Raw genomic sequence first — 21,888 nt, forward strand, 5'->3', positions numbered from 1 at the left:
TATGACTTCCTGTTGCCACTAGGTGGCGCTATTACTATGATTCAAAATTGTCATATACATGTGTTCAGGGTCAGGATGTTATGACATATGAGAAATTTGGAGCAGATTAGGCAATGTACAGCCGAGTTACAACAACTTCCTGTGTCATGGCGAATGGTGTTTTTTTGCTGCCACGCCACGGACACATAGTTCGATAACTTTTTGATCTTTGAGTATTGTTTCACTGCCAAGGTCTCAAGAGCATACTGACCAAATCTGAAGACAATCGGGTTTAATCTCTAGGAGGAGTTCGTTAAAGTACGGCGCCTTGAAACGGTCCAAAAACGTCATAAAATTCAAAATGGCCGACTTCCTGTTTGGTTTAGGATATACCTCATTTTGACTTTTTTGTACGTCCCATCACGTTCCACATACCTACCAAATTTCATACAGCTAGGTGAAACCCAAAGTTGGGGCTACTCTGTAGGGGGCGCTATCGAGCCAAAATGTCATGCCGCAGCTGGACACCCCAATAATACTGGAATTTTCACCACGATTGAATTTTGTGCCAAATTTCAAAAGATTCCCAGTATCCCAAGCACCTCCTTTTTGCGATGAAACTGGTACGATAATAATAATAATAATAATAATAATAATAATAATAATAATTAAAGCTGCAAGCAGCATTGATCGGGCCATCGCAATGTCACACACGTCGAGGGTACTGGCAGGACTCTGGTTGATGCGGCAATGCATTTCTGTGACCATCATACACTGCATGCACAAGTTAGATGATATTTCCTGCGTCGACCAGCAGCATAGCAAAACCATGTTGCCAGGTCTTAAGGCTCAAATGTTTTGAATGTACCTCCGATACAATCATAAATGTAAGCCTGTTAAGATCATTAAGAAAATGAACGTGTGAATGTGCTTCAGTATTTGTAACATAACAGACTGTCAGGTTACTGGGATGGAGTTCAACTCCCTGCAGTGTCCTACTGATTGTATTTGGACTTACATGAAAGTTAACAGAACAGCAGTGTCATTTGTTTTTACTTGAACACTTTAATTTGACACTGTTTTCATTTTAAGCTCTTCTGTAACTTTAGATTGTAGTGTGAAGCATTCATTGTAACATTTAACCTGATTCTCATGTAGAAGCTCTGGACAGATCATTTATACTAATGCCCACTGACATGGTTTGAAAAACACTGTTGATTAACTTTTGTTCTCCAAGCATCTTAGTTTGCACATATTTAGATCAGAGAAGTCTTTTTCTCATGGTGTGCCCACAAACCCTGTTTGGGCCGCTGTTATTATAGAATTCTGTTTACGTCCGTGGTTGCCAGTAGGTGGCGCTATGACTATGAGTTAATATTGGCATGCAGAAGACCTAAAATCACGACAGCAATCAAGCATGTCAAGTTTGGGGCAGTTTTGACAAAGTAAGGTTGAGTTACAAAAGCTTGATGGATGATGGCGAATCATGTAAAATTGCCGCGACACCAAGTCCATGTTATCCGATGAAACATCAAGCTTTTAGTAACTTTTAATCGTTAAGGTCTTTAGGTTGTTCTGACCAAATTCTAAGCTGATCAGATTATTTCCCTAGGAGGAGTTTGTAGTGCAGCACCTGGAAAAGGAAATAAAACCACAAGAAATTCATACAAAATTCAAATTGGCTGACTTCCGGTTGGGTTTAGAGCATGGACCCCTAAGACTTTTTTTTAAGTCTACATGTGATACACCTGCTTACTTAATTTCATACATCTAGGTGAAACGTACTGCGAGGGCTGCATCGTCGAAATATTGTAGGGGGCGCTATCGAGCCGAGTTGCCACTCTGAAGCATTAAAATCACATCAGATAACTACATTCAGGATTTTAAATGTGTGTGACAAGTTTGATTTTGTTTTGAGTATTTTTAGCCCCTCAAAAACACCTTTGTTTTTCATGGCGAGGAATGCGTCGCCACGGCACGCCAAATTTCCAATTTCGAGTAAATCGGACATACTGGCCGAGGGCCGTCGCCGGTCCAACTTTGAGGGGGCGCTAGAGAGACATTTCTTTTTACACATATATGAAACCTATATCATACCTCTATTTTCACCAGGCCTGACAAGTCTGCAAAATTTGGTGAGTTTTCATGCATGGCAAGTATCCCAAATATGCGCCCAAAGTACAAAAATAAAAATCAGAATAATAATAATAATAATAATACCCCATAGAATTTCAATAGGGCCTTCGCTGGCCCGACGTTGTCGGTGGCTCGGGCCCTAATAATACCCCATAGAATTTCAATAGGGCCTTCGCTGGCCCGACGTTGTCGGTGGCTCGGGCCCTAATAAAAACTCTTAGAAACTCAATAGGGCCTTCGCTGGCCCGACGTTGTCGGTGGCTTGGGCCCTAATAATAATAATAATACCCCATAGAATTTCAATAGGGCCTTTGCTGGCCCGATGTTGTCGGTGGCTCGGGCCCTAATATCTTTTACAATTTCAATAGGGCCTTCGCTGGCCCGACATTGTCGGTGGCTTGGGCCCTAATAATAAGAAACATTAGAATCTCAATAGGGCCTTCGCTGGCCCGACGTTGTCGGTGGCTCGGGCCCTAAAAAACATTTGAATTTCAATAGGGCCTTCGCTGGCCCGACGTTGTGGGTGGCTCGGGCCTTAATAACCCTTAGAATTTCAATAGGGCCTTCGCTGGCCCGACGTTGTCGGTGGCTCGGGCCCTAACCGCTAGCAATTTCAATCGGGCCTTCGCTGGCCCGACGTTGTCGGTTGCTCGGGCCCTAAAAATAATAATACCCCATAGAATTTCAATAGGGCCTTCGCTGGCCCGACTTCGTCGGTGGCTCGGGCCCTAATAATAAAAAACATTTGAATTTCAATTGGGCCTTCGCTGGCCCGACGTTGTCGGTGGCTCGGGCCCTAATAATAACTCTTACAATTTCAATAGGGCCTTCGCTGGCCCGACGTTGTCGGTTGCTCGGGACCTAATAATAATAAAAACCAGTACAATTTCAATTGGGCCTTCGCTGGCCCGACGTTGTCGGTTGCTCTGGCCCTAACTAGAGATCATATTGAGACGGTATCGCACAGCAACGCCAAATCAAACCAGGTGCATAAAGTGTGACGCCAATGGCCCCTTCCCTAGATCCTACCAGCGTCCTTGAAAATATTTGGAAACGTATCAGGATATAGGCTTAACCTCTCTTAAGGTGTATTATATATACACATTTATATATGTATTATATTATGTATTATATATACATAGTATTAATTATTCATTTAATCATCAAGCATGACAGTGTACAAATAATTATCTCCTTACCATTTGCAATTTTAGATAAATTGAAATACCTTGGAATCGATATCATTCTTCAGTTTTCTCAACAAAATTTCTCATAATTTCTCATAATATCATAAAACAAAATCTAAGTTGATAATAACAAGCACACACTAACTAAAAATCTGATGTGAAATATTTTGAGGGACTATCATTTGAAGTTTACGGGGGGTTTTCTACATCACACTTTACATTACCACTCAGTCCAATGTGATTAACAAATGTGTATATATATGGACATTTTCTTTCTTTATAAGTTCCCTTAAATGTGTTCATTTTGCACTAAAGTTCTAATTTCTTTTTTATATAATCTAGTATTTAATTCACACAGGAGTACACAGGCGTTGATGTGGTTATACCATATAGACTATTTAATTATTGAACTACCAAAAACATGCTATATTGTGACATATTGTGACATATATATTTAACTAGAAATTAAATCACTTATATTGTGATTTTGGCATATTGCCTATATTCCTATCCTCATCAATAAGTACTTTCTCAGAAATTTAAATCTGCATTATTTACATTTTTTTGGTTAACAGACTCTCTGACTCGACATTCAACAGATTTTTCCTACATTCCATTAACTACAATACAAATGTAATATACCTCACACAGATTTTGTCAGATATCTGCAAGATTTTTGCAAAAAAAATGTATGACTGGCACAAAAAGACTGTACAGTCACATTGGGCCATCTGAGAGAGGCCATGCAGGAAAATCTGGAAGAGGAAATCATGAAAGATCGGTGGAGAAAAGCCCAAGAACACTCTCTGTATGCACCAGACATGGAACCCATGCAGTTCAACAGATTATTACACTTTCCTACAGTAAATCCATCCTGTCATTGATGTGGACAGCATCGGCTTCATGAGCACACATGTTTTGGAACTGCCCAAGGATTGTTAATTATTGGACTAAAATATTCTCTTGTATATCTAATATACCTCTTTCCGAGGTTTAACAGAAGCGACTCGAACCAGACCCAGTTCCAGCATTGTTTGGAGTGAAAGCAGTTAGAGCTGTCAAATAACCAATATTCTGTATGATGATACATTTTGTGACATTGTCACTATGAAGACTGATTTTATTAAATTGGAAACAGAAGAATCCATCAGCCCACTCTGCTGAAATATGTGATGAAACATTTTTCACCGAGAGGAAAGGTGAATATGTTCTATTTTATATGGCAACCATTTATAGTCTATTTCAATTAGATATATCCGTGACTGGTAATTGAAAACATGACGTTATCTATAATGATATCTGTCCCATCCTTTCTTTTTTCTTTCCTTTTTCTTTCATGTTCTTTTTTTGGTTTCTCTCCCTTACACTTGTGTGTGCATAACATTATGTTCACAAGTTATGTAATTGTAGTTTTAAAGCAATAAACACAGGTAAAAATGCAGATGATAAAAATATATTTTCAGAAAAAAAGACAATAAGAAATAAACAGGTAGCTGGTGTAAAGACATTAACAAGGGAGTGTTATGATCTCTTTCCCTGTTATTAGTCTGGCATGCTGCATTCTGTACAATTTGAAATCTATGAAATCTTATCTAATTCATGCAAGTTAGTATCAAGACAGCGTTTATGTCCTGAGCAAGACAATAAACAATCATAATTTTGTCTACGGTAAACTACATGCCAAAACAGCACTGTCAGCTCTATCACAGTGTATACTTCATTGTATTGTTATATAATTAAGGATATGGGCGTGAGTCATGTAAGGTATGTAGTTTCTACACTTTACATAAGTGAAAGACATGACCACGGTCGAATAAAAATATATCATTCAATATAAGCATCTGAATGTAAAAACAGCCTCTAATTAAAGCAGCTGTCTGTAGGATTCTCACTACATTATATACTGAAATTCAAAAAAATCTATTTAACTCTTTTTCAAACCGTTGGCTTCTAACTTTTAAGGATTTAATATAGAACTGGGAGGTCAATCAAAATAGTACTGATACTGTCATATGAGAATAATTATATTTGGTTGAGTACCTGAGTTTGTGTTAAACTAAATTCTAAATTCTAAATTCTAAATTCTCTGTTACTGCTTATTATTATTATTATAATATTATTATTATTATTATTATTAATAATATTAATATTATTGTTGTTGTTATTATTACTAAACAGATGGTGACAAATGAAAAGAATAACCCTGTGAAAGTGGTCTCTCCCTAGTTTACAGAACCCGCAGACGGCTCGCTGAGTGGTCTGATGAGTTTAAACATGATGTGAATTATATGCTATGGCCTTCACAGTCAGCAAACATCAACCGAACTGAACAGCTATTTTAGATTTTGCAGTGACATGTTAGACCGTGCTCTCTACCACCACCATCATCATCAAAACACCAAATTAGGAGATATATTTTGCACCCTTGAAGAATCTATGACAAGCAGCACTGAAGCTGCTCTGGAGGCTCGTGGTGGAGCAACACCTCACACACTGCATGTTTCAATCAAAGGTATTTGTTCCAAATATTCCTATTCAATTCAGTACTGTCGAGGTCTAATTAAACACGCATTCTCATGATTGCAGACAATTACACAAAATACAATACAATGCAATAGATAATTTCATTTGTCATCAAATGTGACGAGAGCAAAAAAGCAGAACATTTTGTAAGATCAGCTCACACAGATCTAGTTACTGTACACAGTAGTTCACTGTACAGTACACTGATCTATTTCCACAAGGATGCTGTGTGAACAATGCTCAGTTCCCATCAGAGCGTGTGTTAAATATGTGGCTCAAATCATTTTAATGCAGTGACGGAGAAATGGCCATTAATCCACTTTCATACCTTTCAGTAGCGTGAACATTTACTCTACCCCCCAAAATTGCCGGGCCTTTATGCCCCAGTAATCTCTGTATATTTAAGGTCATTTTCGAACCAATTACACTGGATGGTTGCATTCTGTGAATGTGATTTCCTCCGTGGATTGATGGAGAAATCCATGAATAAGCCATCTAATAGATCCAAGCACACAGCCCTCAGTATGGAAATTTCAAACAGGATTTTAGAGAAGCATTTAGCCACTCGCTAAAATAATTCCTTCAACCATTTCCCCAATATAGGCTCTTTACATTCCCTTACAATATGAATACTAGTTATACACATTTTCCCTCTGTCTCTACGGACATATTTGGCCAATTTCTTTTTTGATAATAAATAGAAAGCTAATGACAGGATTAAAAAAAATACAATATCCAGTTTGTAAGTACATTATTTCTTTCCATACTTAATGTTAAATATGTTTATTAAGTCCATGACTATAGGACATTGAGGTCATGTCCTCTAGGTTTTTTTCCTGGATATATGGGGGTATACTTATTTAAATATTTGTATTCATCTTTTCTATTTTTGAAAGATCAAAGGCCACATTGTGTTGACCTATTTAAAAGACAGAATGTCCGTGCAAATTAACATTTAATCTACTGTAGATGTTAACAATATGCAGACATTATTCTGTATTTTATTTAAGCGGCCTATACTTTTGTTTCTTGTGCTAAATGAAAGAATAAACCTGAAAGCAATGCAGTATTTTTATCAGTGAGCTGTGTCTTGAAAGCCAGCGGTTTGATCCTGCAGCTGAGAGGAGGAACCCTCTCTGAATGTTGTTTCTGTAGCGCTCTCTCTGTCCATGTTCAGCTGGACAGCTAAATGAGCTGGATTAAAGCAGATGTCTCCATGCCAAATCCTGACCTACTGACAGATACAAACCAATCAAGCACAACATATCATGTTAACCTCTTAAACCCTTGATTCTTTCCTTGCATTTTTACAAATAAGAAATGAATAAAAGCTCCCAAAAAGCTCCATTCCATGAAATTTAAATATTCATCAATGATATAAACATTTCCTCGAATTGGAAACTTTGGGATCTCCAGTAACTCGCTAAATGGCTTTGTTAAGAACGTATCAATATATGATGTCTATGTAACTTAACTGTAGAATAACAACATTCGTGATACACATTGAACATCAAACTGGAGTTGCACAGCTGCACTACATGAGCTCTCTGCGTGTTTGACACAACAATCATCCAGGGCTCAGTTAAAGACCAGCCAAAGTGTTGACATTTTATTAATTTGTTGTTGCCATATTGTTTGTGCTCTGTTTTGTCATTTCTCTGTTTGCCATTGTCTTGTTTGTATCCTTTGCAAATTGGCTGTTAATGGGATGCCCGAGGCCTCTGACTGCCCTCAACCCTGTTTTGCCTGTTTGCTCTTTGTGCACCGCTCCTCTTTTGTTGGCTGATCAGCTTCCCATTGGGTCGCCAGACAAGATTCTTGGCATTTGTCGGCAAAATGAAAGGAGGATTAAGGGATGGCTACTGAACACTCCATGGCAAAGAAGTGGGCTGCTATTCTCCTATTCAAAGCCCCCTCCCAGTTCAGCAGCTCCCCTTTATATATATTGGTTTTCCCAAAGACATCACTGAGAAGTCCAAAGTGCTACTAGAAATAAAGGAAAATCAACAAGTAGGTCAGCCTCGACAAAAAAGCTAATGGACGCTGAAAAATGTAGACTAGAATTAGCTGCATTCTAGGCTCTAATTACATGTGAATCTTATTTGATTAGATTCATTTATCAATAACTAAACTGATTGACCTCTAGAATCAAAAATAGTGGCAAAGACCCAATAATGTGATATGTCAAATGAATTAGTTTGATTAGTAGGAATAAATGGAGAAAAGCAACCAATAACCATGTCTGAGCAAAATGCTTGGTGTTTTTATTTCAGAAATGATAGTTGATTATGAAAACCAGCCTTTTCATTTTTGATGTTATAAAGAGTGTATGGATGTTTCTGTATTTGTTAGATTGATGCTATTTTCCTCTACATTTCATACATTATTAGTATAATAGTTATGAATTATTATTATTATTAATAATAATAATGTTAATATTAATAATATTGTTGTTGTTATTTCAGATGGGACATTTCTGGAAATCACATGTGCTGTAGAGCGTCAATTCAGGATCATCATTAATCAACTTTCACATGCAATACAAAGAACGAAGATGAGATGAAAAACATGTGATATTGGAAATAAAATTTTGGCTTTCACATGTGATGTCTTACATATCATGTGAAATATGTTGCTCATGTGAAACTTACACTTTATTTATGGATTATTTTACACATTAAAAAAGCTAAAATCGACTTTAACTTAAACCTGTTATACTATATAACCCACTTTTCTACATCCATTGACTCAATAATTCACAACCCTATTTATTTTGTCATTATTTATTTGTTAGTGTTTTTCTGCTGAAGTAATGCTAAAATTCTGTATGTTACACATATTACCAAATTATTATTATTATTAACATTCTACCTCACATGTTCGAGGGTTGCTACTTCTTCGTGCTTGTTTCTCATATTTCTCATTCTGTGTGTATGTCCACTATTACTTTGCTTTATCGTCTTCCTCTGTGCTGAAACAGTGACCCAGATCCCCATGGGGATCAGACTGGGACCATCTAGTGCCGTCCCTGCCAGCCTCCAGATCCAACCATTACCCCTTAATTTTATATAAGGAGAGGAAGATCTTAATACAGGGAAGTTTGACCTAAAGTGATGAAATATTCAAAACAATTACCAGTTGTACCTGGGAGCATTCATGCTGCAAGGTCCAGAGGGACATTTTAAGCATGCAAACATTTGAACTCTTTCTTTGTTTAAAGTGCCGTCCAAGTGAACAAAACAATTTCACTTCAATATTCGAAGAGGGAAGGGGGGGGGGGGGGGGGCAGAGGCCGAGGTTCTGTCCCAAGCGGGAAATGGGCTTTAATTAATATACAGGCAAGCCTGCAAGCAGCGCTGGCACCAGTTACTAAAAAGAACTCTCATCATAGCAGTGTCACAGCAAATGTTTCTGATAAGCAAATGCAGCAGAGGATCAAAGCCTCTAAGCGGCTCACTTTGCTCTGTCTCAGGTCTGCCTCAGGTCAGCTCGCTACGCTGCTGCATGAACACTAGTGTTCATGACGCTCACTATGTCCATACTGCTATGCAACATAATTCTGTACGTGAACCACCCGCTATGGAATCCATGCTATATGTCACTGCTGTTATATTTACACAATATTCCTTGGGGAGTCAAATTTAACAGTCATTCCACAAAAGCACCTGGTATGGATAATATGAACTTGATTGATTAAATAAATGTTTCTCTAAGGGCTGCAGTTGAAATGTACATTAAATACAGATTCATTCTGTGCATTTTAATTATCTGTTTAGTCATATTAAAGCTATTCAGTTAAAAGAGAGAAAAGCAACAAATGCTCACATTGGACTGGAATCAGAAATCATTTGGGATTTTTACTTGATAAATGATTTCAATAATCATAGGAGATGAGTGCATTTCTTTCAACACAATGATTATCATGATGACAATGACATTCATCATCGTTTTTGATACCATTCCTCTATGTTGCACATTGGCTTCCAGCCCCCTTGTCTTTTTTTTTCAATATGTCTCTTAAAAATGTGAATTTTTGGTGCGAGGCAGCGGGGGAGAAAGGGGAGGTTAATCCCAGTTTAATACACTGATGCACAGCCCAGGACCGCGGCTGTGATGATTGTGTTATCTCCAGCCAACATTTGGGTCTCCCTCAATTTCAACCTGGCAAAATAGCTGGGAGAAAGTGCAGATGGAGTGGAGGCCCAGGGAAAAGTGTATTAATAACTGCAATAGAACTTCCCGCAGCCTGTGCTCTTTGTAAAGCTGCCTCTCGTCACTTCCACTGGATTTGTTTGAAGTGCTCTCTCCATCCTCACTGTCAACCTTTTTTTTTTTCAACCAGGCTTATTCTGGACTCTAAAATTGACACTGCTATTATTTTTTCCTACAGGTTATGCATATATTTGGCAAACAGCACATTGACTAAATGCTGCCTTCAACTGCAGATGAAAAGAGTGTGCATCCATCATTGTTAAAGGGAGGCTCATCCCAGATTTATATTGTTTGTCTGTAGCCTATCCATTACACCTGCCCTTTAAATCTATTTCCTACTAGCTTAACAAACAGCTTGTAACATGTTTACAATCTATTCTGGAAATTATTAGACATATTTACACAGCAGCAATCTACTAAATATGATGATTATTTTGCAGCTTTTCATACAGTTTCCAAACATTAACATCACAACTGAATATAATATAAATGATAACATATTTTGTCATACATCATCTTTTTGCAGAGATATGATGATATAGTCATGATATTATGTGTAAAATATACATGTATGTGGAGTCATGTCCTATTATGCAAATGTCATGTGAGAAAATGCAAATTGAAGAGTAGAAAAGCATGCTATTCACTAATTATACGTTGTTTCAATATAAAGATTGAATTGAATAAATCTCCTAATGCATTGTTTCTTATGTGTGTTTGTAAAACTTTGACTGGTTTGAATGCTTCTACAGTTGCATTTAGTTGACTTCCTGCTGTAAATCACGTGGAAGAACAGTAGCTTATCTGACAAAAAAGGAAAAATGTATATACAAGGCCTCCTTGTCCATGTTTTCAGTCACACCTTCATTCAGCCTAATACCTGCTGCTAAAATACACCCTGGCTCTCCCCGAGATTCTGCCAACATGCCACCAAAAACAATCCCATAAAAGCAAAAGAAATTAATATTTAAAAATACAATCTAAACAACACGAGAGGAAACCTTAAAATCTCATGAATTTGCGCCGCGGGCACCACACCACGAAGTGAGCTGCTGAAAGATGAAAGTGAAAAGAAATAAAAGGCTCAATTTAATCTGCTTTAAAGCCCTTCAACAGAATGCATGTGCCTGGAACTGTGAGAGTGAGGGCTGATAGGGGATAAATATATTTTTTACCATGCCTTTGAGCTATTACACCCCTCTCCAACATAGACGCCATTCACCAAACACCGGTTTCATTACCAGCTGTAATAGGCTAAGTCTTCAAATTATTAAATGCCAGGCCCGGATGACAGAAAGACACAAGCTGATCTTTTGAAGAACATGAAAAGGAGGACCGTTGATGGCGTTTGAAAAAAAATGTCACCAGTCAAACTAGTGGTCAGGAAACACTGGGAGGTACAGGCCTGAAGTCTAATTACCAGACAGCTGATCCAATCAAACAGCCTAAGACAAACAACAGTAAGGAGGTCATTCTGCTGCTGCTAGTGAACAGACCCAGCACAATTTGTCTTACAATCTTTGGCAAAACAAACACAAATATAAAGTTCTGTCTACTGTGTAAAACTTAATAAATAAAACATAAAAAGTGTCTCATAATATATTAACCTGCTAAATGCTTATTATGTCTCTCAATTTTAAAATTTAAATCTGAAAGAAATTAACCTTAAATTACATCTAAATCATGATTGCTTCAAAATATGTATAGAATCGCTTTTGGCCTATTAACGATCAAATTTGATCGTTTTTCTAAAATGATTTGTTGTGAGCACGTTTCATTTAGATAGTGCTTGCAAAAACGTTTAAGATGAGTGCGTTTTAAGTTAAATCCATTTATGGACCTTCTCCAAGCATTACATTTTATGAATTGAATATATGTTTATATTATCGGTTTATTGCATTCGTTATTCTGCTTTCATTTCAATACACGTTTGGTTCGGTGCCGCTGCCGCAAATCGAACATATTTTTCGGGTGAACTTGACGCGTACACAAACACAGGCTGCTGTGAGGTCGCGTGCCCCTGGCTCCTGTTAGTGAGGGGTGTCCCTGTCAGGCCGCCTGTAATTGATATTGACTGGCACATCGGTCATCTGTCAGCATTGCTTTCAAGGGAGCGTTTAAGCAGCGCCACGGGAGCCCGATCCACTGCCCCGCTCCTCATAAATAATGAAGCTGCTTCTGGGTCTTCTGGGAGAGCAGCTTAAAGGAGGAAAACCCGACGCGACAAAGCGCTCATTTAGGCCCAATTTGTAGACAACTCGTCGCGTAGACAGTAGTCCAACCTGCAGCTGTCCATGCACTCTTTCGCTGCCAATACGACCTGGCTGTGTGCTCTCCTCTGGCCTACCTTTGTCGCCGAGGATGCCGTCGATGCTGTGTTTGGTTTTCTTCTCTCCGTCTTCATCCTTTTTATCACACTCATCCTCATCGTCTTTTTTTCCAAATCGAGCTCGAAGTACACGGCTGATCGAACTCACTGCAAATACAGAGGCAACTTCAGTCGGCGAAAAGCTTACAATTATTATTATTGTTATTATTATTATATTATTATTATTGTTTATGTTGTTTTTATTATTTGTATTGTTATGCCCATCCTTGGCCTTCATTTTCAACACAGTTTTACTATTCATTTGAATCAGAAAATAGCGGAGAATGAAAGGTTTAATTAAATGCGGCTTACCAGAGGAGGCCTCACCTGAAGGGACTGTGCTTCTGTCACACACCCCGTCCTTCAGCAGCTTATCCCGGATCTCCCAGCTGAACATGCCGGGGTTGTCCCGCTTGTACTCCTCTATCCGCCTCTCCACGTCCGGTGTGGCTACCTGCTGCAGGTCGACCAGCGTGACCGAGGGGCAAACAAACACTATGTAATGAGTAGGAGTCGGCTACAGGCGGCTAAAATGTTTCAGGCTGTATGCATGTAGAAAAGCCGTTAATAGGCTGCTCAAACAGAATTATGGCTAAATGTAAAATAAATAAATATAGGCTAGACTAATCTAATTTATCATACAATATAACATGCATAATATAAGACAAATAATTATAATTATAATAATAATACAAATTATGATTATTATTATTATCATCCGGTTCTTCTCACCCTGGGCTTGCTGCCTCCTATCGCTCCGGGCCGGATGGACCCGGTCTCCTGGTATCGGCAGAGGATTTTGGAGACACAGCCGTGGGAGACCCGCAGCTGTCGGGAGATGACGCAGGGCCGGATCCCATGGTGGGCCATCTCCACTATCTTGTGTCGGATGTGGTTGGGCAGCGGCCGGCCGTTAATGAAGACCCCTCCAAGCTGGTTGACCCGTCCCTGTCCCAGAGGAGTGGACACTGTGGGCGACACAAACTCAGCATGGACCTTTAACATTTTATCATGAGACACTCAATGGAAAATAGTCCCGTTAAAATGTTGTGTGGCCTGATTGGAATGAAATGTAGGCCTAAACATATTCATGTAGGCCTAAAATGATTCTATCAGTTATTCAATTTATGTCCGAATAGTAGAAACAAATGAACATGTTCGTTAACTGATTGCATTAATGGATGGCACTTCACAGTTCCATCTGACTCTCAAGAGGAGGTGAAGAGCCCCTTATATCCGTCTGCATTATTCACCATCACGTTTTTCAAATATTGATGTAATCCGCAGTTTCTCCTTGTCGTTTTCTATTTGATTGATTTGATTTCCAGGCGCAGGGCACTTAAAGAAATCCCACATTTTAGTTTTATTTAGTTTAATTTAGGGTTTAGACAATTGTATAAATGTGTTGACGAAATGGTAACTGGATTGTTAATAAATTAAGTGCATTCTAGGACATTTTATAATTAGCCGGTAAGCGAATAGTATAACTTATTATTACAATTTTAGTAAGATAACGAATACATATTTAATGTGTGGAAAATTTGTTTTAATACGAGTCCTTCATGGCAAAAAAAATAGTCTAGTCTACTGCCAAGTTATAGTCTTTCATATTTAGCCTAAATATCAATTTTCAATTGGAGCTTTCAAGTCATGAGTCTCCTCGCAACATCTCCTCTACAAGTCTAAAAGGCCGACCAGGCTGCTGTGAAGCCGGAACCCCAGCTGCTTCTCCGCAGAGGCCTACCTTCCAGAGGGAATCCAGTGCGGGGATAGTTCTGTCCGGGAGCCGGGCGCATCATCCGCGGTACCGTTCCTGGCAAAGACGACATGGTACCATTAAAAAAAACAAGTTACAAAAGGAAAATAAAAGCAAAAAAGGCGGACAAGTTTTAGATGTCCAGTTCAAGTGTAGACTTGTTGGTCACACGTGTTTTGAAGGTGGAAATGTGTGACGGATCCAGTGTGTGGCGGAGGAGAATAAAGAGATTTAATAAGCAGTATGAAATCCCCAAAGCAGTCAAGCTAGCAGGGCTCGTGGAGCAGGTTGAGATAATTCGGCGGCAAAATGCAGCACTGTGTGTGGAGCGGCAGGGAGCCCTACACTGGTAATGTGCTAACAATATAGCAGTGCTCTGTCTCGGACATGAGCTTATTTAACCGGTGTGAAGACTGGACTAGTTTGACGGTCTCCGGGAAAAGTGTGGACCAGGCGGGCTCGAGGGGGGGGGGGGGGGGGGGTCGCGAGCACCGATAGGTTCTTGGAGCTTTCTCTTTTCCAGAGATAAAAGCTCCAACAAGTTTCAGCAGCCAATGGGAACGAAGGGATAAAGATGCACACACACACACCGCGAGCACACCAAACACATACACACACACTGAAACTCTGCACATTAATGGGGAGGACAAAAAAAAACGTGTCACCCGTCAAATATAATGCAATCCAATGCAATAAACAGCTACAGGCTCTTGATCAGTCCTGTGAGACGGTGGCAGTGCTGTGCTGTTTGTCTTTCATTACATTATCTACAGCTGCAGGCAAACAAAAACGCCTTATATCAATGCAATTCAATATAACAGTCTACTAATGCAGTGCAATCTAATAGGTTAGGGTTAGCCTACCCCATGCACTTTTAGAGTTTGACTTTGATTGACATGTGAATTATCTCTAACGTCAACCTATAATGTGTAGGCTACTGCCCAGCTTTCAAATAAAAAAAGAGAAGAGTTGGGCCTGCAGTTGGGCTTCCATAGAATTTGAGGACATTCAGGAGCTCTGCCCCTACAGAGCTACATTCAAACTACATGTCTTAATCACGGAAAATGTTTCTCAAAATAAAACTTTTGTTTACTTTCCAGATAAATTGTGAGTTGGTATGTTAAGAATTGTAGTTGTTAGTAACTAGTATTAGTATTGAAAGAGATACTTAACAACTTCTTTTATTCAACACGTATGGACAAAAGTTTGAAAACAGTGAAATGTATTGATGTTATTGGAATTTTAAAAGGGTTTAAAACACGTTTTCAGATACAGTTCATGTGCACTGTTCAACTCTACGTCTCTCTTCTCTATTACCACCATCTGCTGTCAGCAATATCCCAAAACATTGAATTGTTTTTTTTCCACCTGGACTTGCATGCTCTGCCATTTCTCCTCCCCAGCGAGCATTTTTTCGTTCAAGACGTTCAAAATTGGTTTAAAAGTGAACGTTTTTTAACAACTGTTTGAAGACTGCAGTTCCACATTTCCCAGTTGAAAGCCAATATTGCAAATCTAGTGTAAACATGAATGTTCAATCAACATCTTGAAATAGTCGGTGAAAAAATGTTCACTTTTGACTTTTAAGTGTCTTTTAAACGTTGAAAAGCTCACAGTTCAATATGTAGCAATTAAATACTTAGGCATAGTAACACATCATCATTTTCAATTTACAAGAAAAAGAAGACCAAGTGACAGAGGCAAAAAATAATTTGTATTTATTAAGCAACAAGATATAACACTAGAAAATTTCGCAAGAAATTTTGACAGTGTGGCTTCTACTGCCCGAAGACGTCGCAATATATATATATACACGCTGATGTTACCGGTAGTATCGTTGAGGTTCGATTGAGATAATGCTTCTCTCTTTTCTGCATTTTAGATTCATACTCTTGAAAAAGTTAAACCAAGTTAAAGCTGACGCTTTTATTTTGAAAACTTACCGGATGCTCTATCCCTTATCGGTGTCTGACTTCCTTCCTGGGTCGATCTGCTCTGTGTTAATTGACGCAATAAACCCGAGCCTGGGGCTCTCGCACGCCCCCTTCATTGAGGCAGAGTAGTGTTTGCCTCCCCTTAATGTCAGATCAGCAACACTAAATATGTTCTACACAGACGTGAAATACAGTACCTATTATATGGAAAAAAAGGACATATAATGAAAGTGTCGACAAATATTACAGTGTGTGCAGGAATGAGACAGCAAAAGGCACGCGCTCAACCCAGTTAGTGAGGGATTCACAGTCTGAGGTGAGGAACAGCTGGTCACTGCCTCACCTCACTGTCTCCTCTCTGTTTGAACAGGACATGCGCTAATTCAGAGATTTTGATTATAAAAATGTTTGGAATAATACAGAAATTACATTTATAGCGCAGATCAGTAGAGAAATATTAATATTTATTCCATTTTAGCATTATTTGTTTTTTACATTTCATCATCACACCCTGACCGCACGTCCCTGCGTAGAGCTCTGGGTGAACACAGATGGCTACAGTTTGTACTTCCTGATTCAACAACAACAGGACGTCAGTGATGACAGGAGGAACATCGCGCCAACCGCGTCGCTTCAAACGCGTCGCCCCAAACGCGTCGCCCCAAACGCGTCGCTTCAAACGCATCGCCCCAAACGCGTCGCTCCAAACGCCCCAAACGCGTCGCTCCAAACGCGTCGCTCCAAACGCCCCAAACGCGTCGCCCCAAACGCGTCGCTTCAAACGCGTCGCTCCAAACGCCCCAAACGCGCCGCGCAAAATTCGCGTCACTGCAGTCTCATCGCATCTGTGCAAAGACTTTGTATGTAATCTCATCACGCGAATAATTCGCCCTGCGTTCGGTGTGAACACAGCTGGCAGCCTCGTGGGGAGGGGAGGGGGGAGCTGCGCTCATGTGATTGCTTGAAAATGAGGCTGACATCTGATTGGCTACAGATAGGTCCATGTTAAAAAAAACGTATTTGTGAATCCGGCCAGGCAAGGGAGTCTCAAAAAACCCACCAACAAATGTGAAGAGATCCACAAACAAATACACACAAATCCACAAACAAATAGAAAACATCCACACACAAATACATACAAATGCAGAAATATATTTGTTCTGCGTGCATTTGTGAGTCACATTTATTTGTTAATCCTTCTGTGTAGAGACAGGCAGACAGACAGACAGAGAGAGAGAGCGCGTGCGTGCGTGTCACTGGTTGCCATGGTGACGACGCAGGGCCTGGAGAGTCTGTGAGTCTGTTTGTTTATAAACATCAGTAATTAGCTGAATTAAGAACACCTGTGAGCTTGGCAGACTTTTCATGAGAAAACACTGGAAAACACCTGTCAAACAAATGCACTTTATACCAAAACCATGAGTCCAATCAATAAAATAAGTGCACCGTGAGAGAGATAAGACTCTGCCGAACGCCCTGGTATGTTTTTTTTATGTTTATAGTGTTATAAATGTGAGCGCCAGCGCAAGTTACAAAACTGGTACCGTCTGCTTTCTTTGACAAATTTCTTTTCTGATTTAACATGGGATCTAATGGAGCAGTCGGTTGGAATTCATGTCGCTCCACGGCTGTTTGAGCCAAATGTGTAAGTCCGTTGGATTCCATAGACACTTTGTTGCGACCAGCACAACATTTCCAAGCGTTTTGGCCAAAAATGGTGTATAAAGAGTAAAAATTGTGGGAATGGGAGCAATTTGTTTGGAAAAATCACAGAACATTTTCCTGCTCGGCTTCACTCTGACCGTGATGTCATCACTCTAGCACTTAACGAGCTGCGCAATACACACCCATTATAAAATCTCAAACAGACCCAAAGTTTTGCTGAAACTAAATTGGTGACTTCATGAAAACTATGCTAGCTAGCAAAATGTCCATTTGGCTAAATAACGTCCATCAATTTGTCTACGTTTTAAACTTTGAATCATGTTTCTACGTTAAAGTATGGCTGGTCAATATGGGTCCAAAGTTAAGTGTTTTTTTTGCTTTCTTCACGCCGAAATCCCATTCAAGTCAATGGGCCGATTTTTCATCGTAGATCGCGATTTTCGGGGAAACCGCTGGACGAATTTCTTATAAAAGTCATAGCTCACGATTCCCGATCAAGCCGCACGTGTTGAATTACTTTTTGAGCAGGTGTTGGCAACGCTGTGTGACTAGTTTCGCGGCAAACTCTGATGTGGAAGATGGAGAATAAGAATAATAACTAGAAAATGCATTTCCTGCTGAAAATGCATTGGAATGCTGAAAGCTGAAAGCTGAAATGAATTGCAAAAACATTGCTGAAAATACAGAAATGAGAGAGTACCTGTCTGAAAAATGTTGAAGCCCGAAAGCATTTAAACTGCACTGCTGAAAACCCTTCTAATTGAAACGTCTAACTATGGTGTCAGTAGCTGAAAATATGAGAAAGAAGAAGGCTTTGAAAGTTGAAGTTTAACAGGATTTGAAGATTTTCTCCATAGATATCTTATTCAAAACAAATTGCAAAAAGCTTAATAATTCAAAAATGTAAAGATTATGAATATGAAAAGTCATATCACCCTCTCCTGAAAGCTGAAAATTTTGATATTTGAATGGTTTCTGTGGCTTAAACAATGTGTAGTAGTAGTGATATTTGTAATAGTAGTAGAAGTTGTAGTTGTAGTAGAAGTATTGTTTAAAGTAGAAGTATTAGTAGCAATAGAGATATTTAAAGTAGTAGTAGAAGTTGTAGTTGTAGTAGAAGTATTATTAGTAGTAGAAGTATTAGTAATTCGAAGAAGTAGTAGAAGTAGTCGTAGTAATAGCTGTAGTATTGGTTGTTGTATTTAATATAACGGTAGTAGTAGTAGAAGAAGTAGTAGTATGAGTAACAGTAATGACAGTATTTGAAGTAGCAGTAATAGCAGTAGTAGAAATACTAGTAGCATTCATACTTTTAGCTGTAGTAGTATTAGTATTGGTAGTAGCATGAATAGCAGCAGTAGTAGTAGTAGTAGTAGTAGCAGTTGTAGTATAAGTAATAGTAGTACTGGTAGTATTAGCAGTAGTGGTAGTAATAATTGCAGTAGTAGTAGTGGTAATAGTTGCAACAACAAAAGTTGTAGTAGAAGTAGTATTAGTAGTATTAGTAGCAGTAGTAGTAATACTAGAAATATTAGCAGCAGTAGTAGTAGTTGTCATAGTATTAGTAAGAGCATTAATTATTTCAACAAAAAAAGCCTCATTTTGAGCTTAATGTTTAAATACAGTTAATCCATGGGGCTTTTATTTTGAAAGGGTGGGGCTGGGTGGGTTAGACAGGAGGAGAGGAGACTGAATCATAATGTTAGATAAACACAAACAGGTTATTAAATGACAGGCTTCATCAAAAGCATTTCAGTTGGAATTCATTTGGTGGGGCTTGTACTTTAAAATGGTGTGTGCGTGTGTGTGTGTGTGTGGGGGGGGGGTCCTCTAAAAGTCTCTAATACCTGAATGACTGTATAAGAGATACACACGCAGAGAGAGAGAGACACACAGAGAGATAGAGAGACACACAGAGAGAGAGATACACACGCAGAGAGAGAGAGATACACACGCAGAGAGAGAGAGAGACACACAGAGAGATAGAGAGACACACAGAGAGAGAGATACACACGCAGAGAGAGAGAGACACAGAGAGATAGAGTGAGGCTTGTGTCTGTGAGTCTGTGTGTTTATAAACATCAGTAATTAGCTCAAGTACGAACACCTGTGAGCCTGGCTGCCTTTTCATGAGAAAAGACTGGGAAACACCTGTCAAACAAAACCCCAAAAACCCCATAACCATAGCCCCTATTGCTCCAATATTAATACTGGAGAGGGAGGATGACTTGCAGAACAGATCATGGGAGTTTGTGGGAGAGAGAGACAGGCAGACAGACAGTTACATTGACTGAGTGATTTGGAGAGAGAGACAGGCAGACATACAGTCAGATGAACTGAGTGTGTGGGAGAGAGAGAGACAGACAGACAGTTATATGAACTGAGTGAGTGAGTGAGACAGGCAAACAGACAGTTATATGTACTGAGTTAGTGAGTGAGACAGGTGCACAGACAGTCATCTGGATTGAGTGAGAAGAGCAGACAGACAGTTGTATGTACTGAGTGAGTGGGAGAGAGAGACAAGCAGACAGACCGTCAGATGGACTGACTGTGTGGGAGAGAGAGACAGGCAGACAGACAGTCAGATGGACTGACTGTGTGGGAGAGAGAGACAGGCAGACAGACAGTTACATTGACTGAGTGATTTGGAAAGAGACAGGCAGACAGACAGTTATTTGTACTGAGTGAGTGAGACAGGCAGACAAACAGTTATATGTACTGAGTGAGTGAGTGAGACAGGTGGACAGACAGTCATCTGGATTGAGTGAGAAGAGCAGACAGACAGTTATATGTACTGAGTGAGTGGGAGAGAGAGACAGGCAGACAGACAGTCAGATGGACTGACTGTGTGGGAGAAAGAGACATGCAGACAGACAGTTACATTGACTGAGTGATTTGGAGAGAGAGACAGGCAGACAGACAGTTATATGTACTGAGTGAGTCAGTGAGGCAGACAGACAGAGAAAGAGAGAGAGTGTGTGTGTGTGTGTGTGTGTGTGTGTGTGTGTGTCATTGGTTCCCATGGTGACGACGCAGCAGTTGGAGAGTCTGTGAGTCTGTGTGTTTATAAACATTAGTAATTAGCTCAAACACGAACACCTGTGAGCCTGCCGCCTTTTCATGAGAAAAAAACTGGAAAACACCTGTCAAACAAAACCACAAAACCCCCATAACCATAGCCCCTATTGCTCCAATATTAAGACTAAAGTGCAAGGATGACTTGAAGAACATATCATGCGAATATTGGATCTGTAGTGTAAAAAAAAGTGGCTTCAATGGCGATTTACAAATGGGGTACGGTTGTCTGTGCAAGACTTTTTTGAAGTACGTTTTAACATTGGGGTCTATGGAGGAGAAAGTTGGTTTTCCTCTCAAGTAAAGGCTTTTGAGCCAAATGTGTAAACCTGTGGGATTCCAAAGTCATAAAGCAAAAATGCTACTATTCAAAAAGTGTAAAAGATATCAAAATGATTATAACATACAATCATTGATCAGGGTTTTCTCAACATTTGAAAGTTTAAATGGTGTCAAAATACGTACGGAAGAAATAGTTGAAGAATAAAGATTCGAAGAACAATACTTGGAATGCTGAATCAGCATTCCAACAATAGTAAGAATTAAAGCTGCAAGCAGCATTGATCGGGCCCTCGCAACGTCACGCACGTCGAGGGTACTGGCAGGACTGTGGTTGATGCGGCAATGCATTTCTGTGACCGTCATACACTGCGTGCACGAGTTAGATGATATTTCCTGCGTCGACCAGCAGCGTAGCAAGACCATGTTGCCAGGTCTTAAGCCTCAAATGTTTTGAGTGTACCTCCGATACAATCATAAATGTAAGCCTGTTAAGATCATTAAGAAAATGAACGTGTGAATGTGCTTCAGTATTTGTAACATAACAGACTGTCAGGTTACTGGGATGGAGTTCAACTCCCTGCAGTGTCCTGCTGATTGTATTTGGACTTACATGAAAGTTAACAGAACAGCAGTGTCATTTGTTTTTACTTGAACACTTTAATTTGACACTGTTTTCATTTTAAGCTCTTCTGTAACTTTAGATTGTAGTGTGAAGCATTCATTGTAACATTTAACCTGATTCTCATGTAGAAGCTCTAGACAGATCATTTA

At 39.5% G+C, this 21,888-nt stretch overlaps 1 protein-coding gene across 2 annotated transcripts in view; it reads right to left on the reverse strand.

The window, feature by feature from the left end:
- The window catches only part of LOC137889249 (paired box protein Pax-7-like), a 145,887-nt gene extending 131,653 nt beyond the window's left edge, over positions 1–14,234 (reverse strand). The window contains exons 1-4 of one of the 2 annotated variants that reach the window (XM_068733021.1): positions 14,150–14,234; positions 13,138–13,373; positions 12,733–12,862; positions 12,385–12,513 (exon numbers count right to left, since the gene is read on the reverse strand). In XM_068733021.1, the coding sequence (XP_068589122.1) occupies positions 12,385–12,513; positions 12,733–12,862; positions 13,138–13,373; positions 14,150–14,234 (580 nt within the window). Of the gene's footprint in view, positions 1–12,384; positions 12,514–12,717; positions 12,863–13,137; positions 13,374–14,149 lie in introns of both variants that reach the window. The other variant, XM_068733020.1, reaches the window with a different exon arrangement.
- Between the last annotated feature and the right edge of the window lie 7,654 nt (positions 14,235–21,888).

Source organism: Cebidichthys violaceus, unplaced genomic scaffold (assembly GCF_023349555.1).
Source record: "Cebidichthys violaceus isolate CVI_PGR_0920_01 unplaced genomic scaffold, fCebVio1.0.p SCAF_6, whole genome shotgun sequence".
Classification (NCBI taxonomy): domain Eukaryota; kingdom Metazoa; phylum Chordata; class Actinopteri; order Perciformes; family Stichaeidae; genus Cebidichthys; species Cebidichthys violaceus.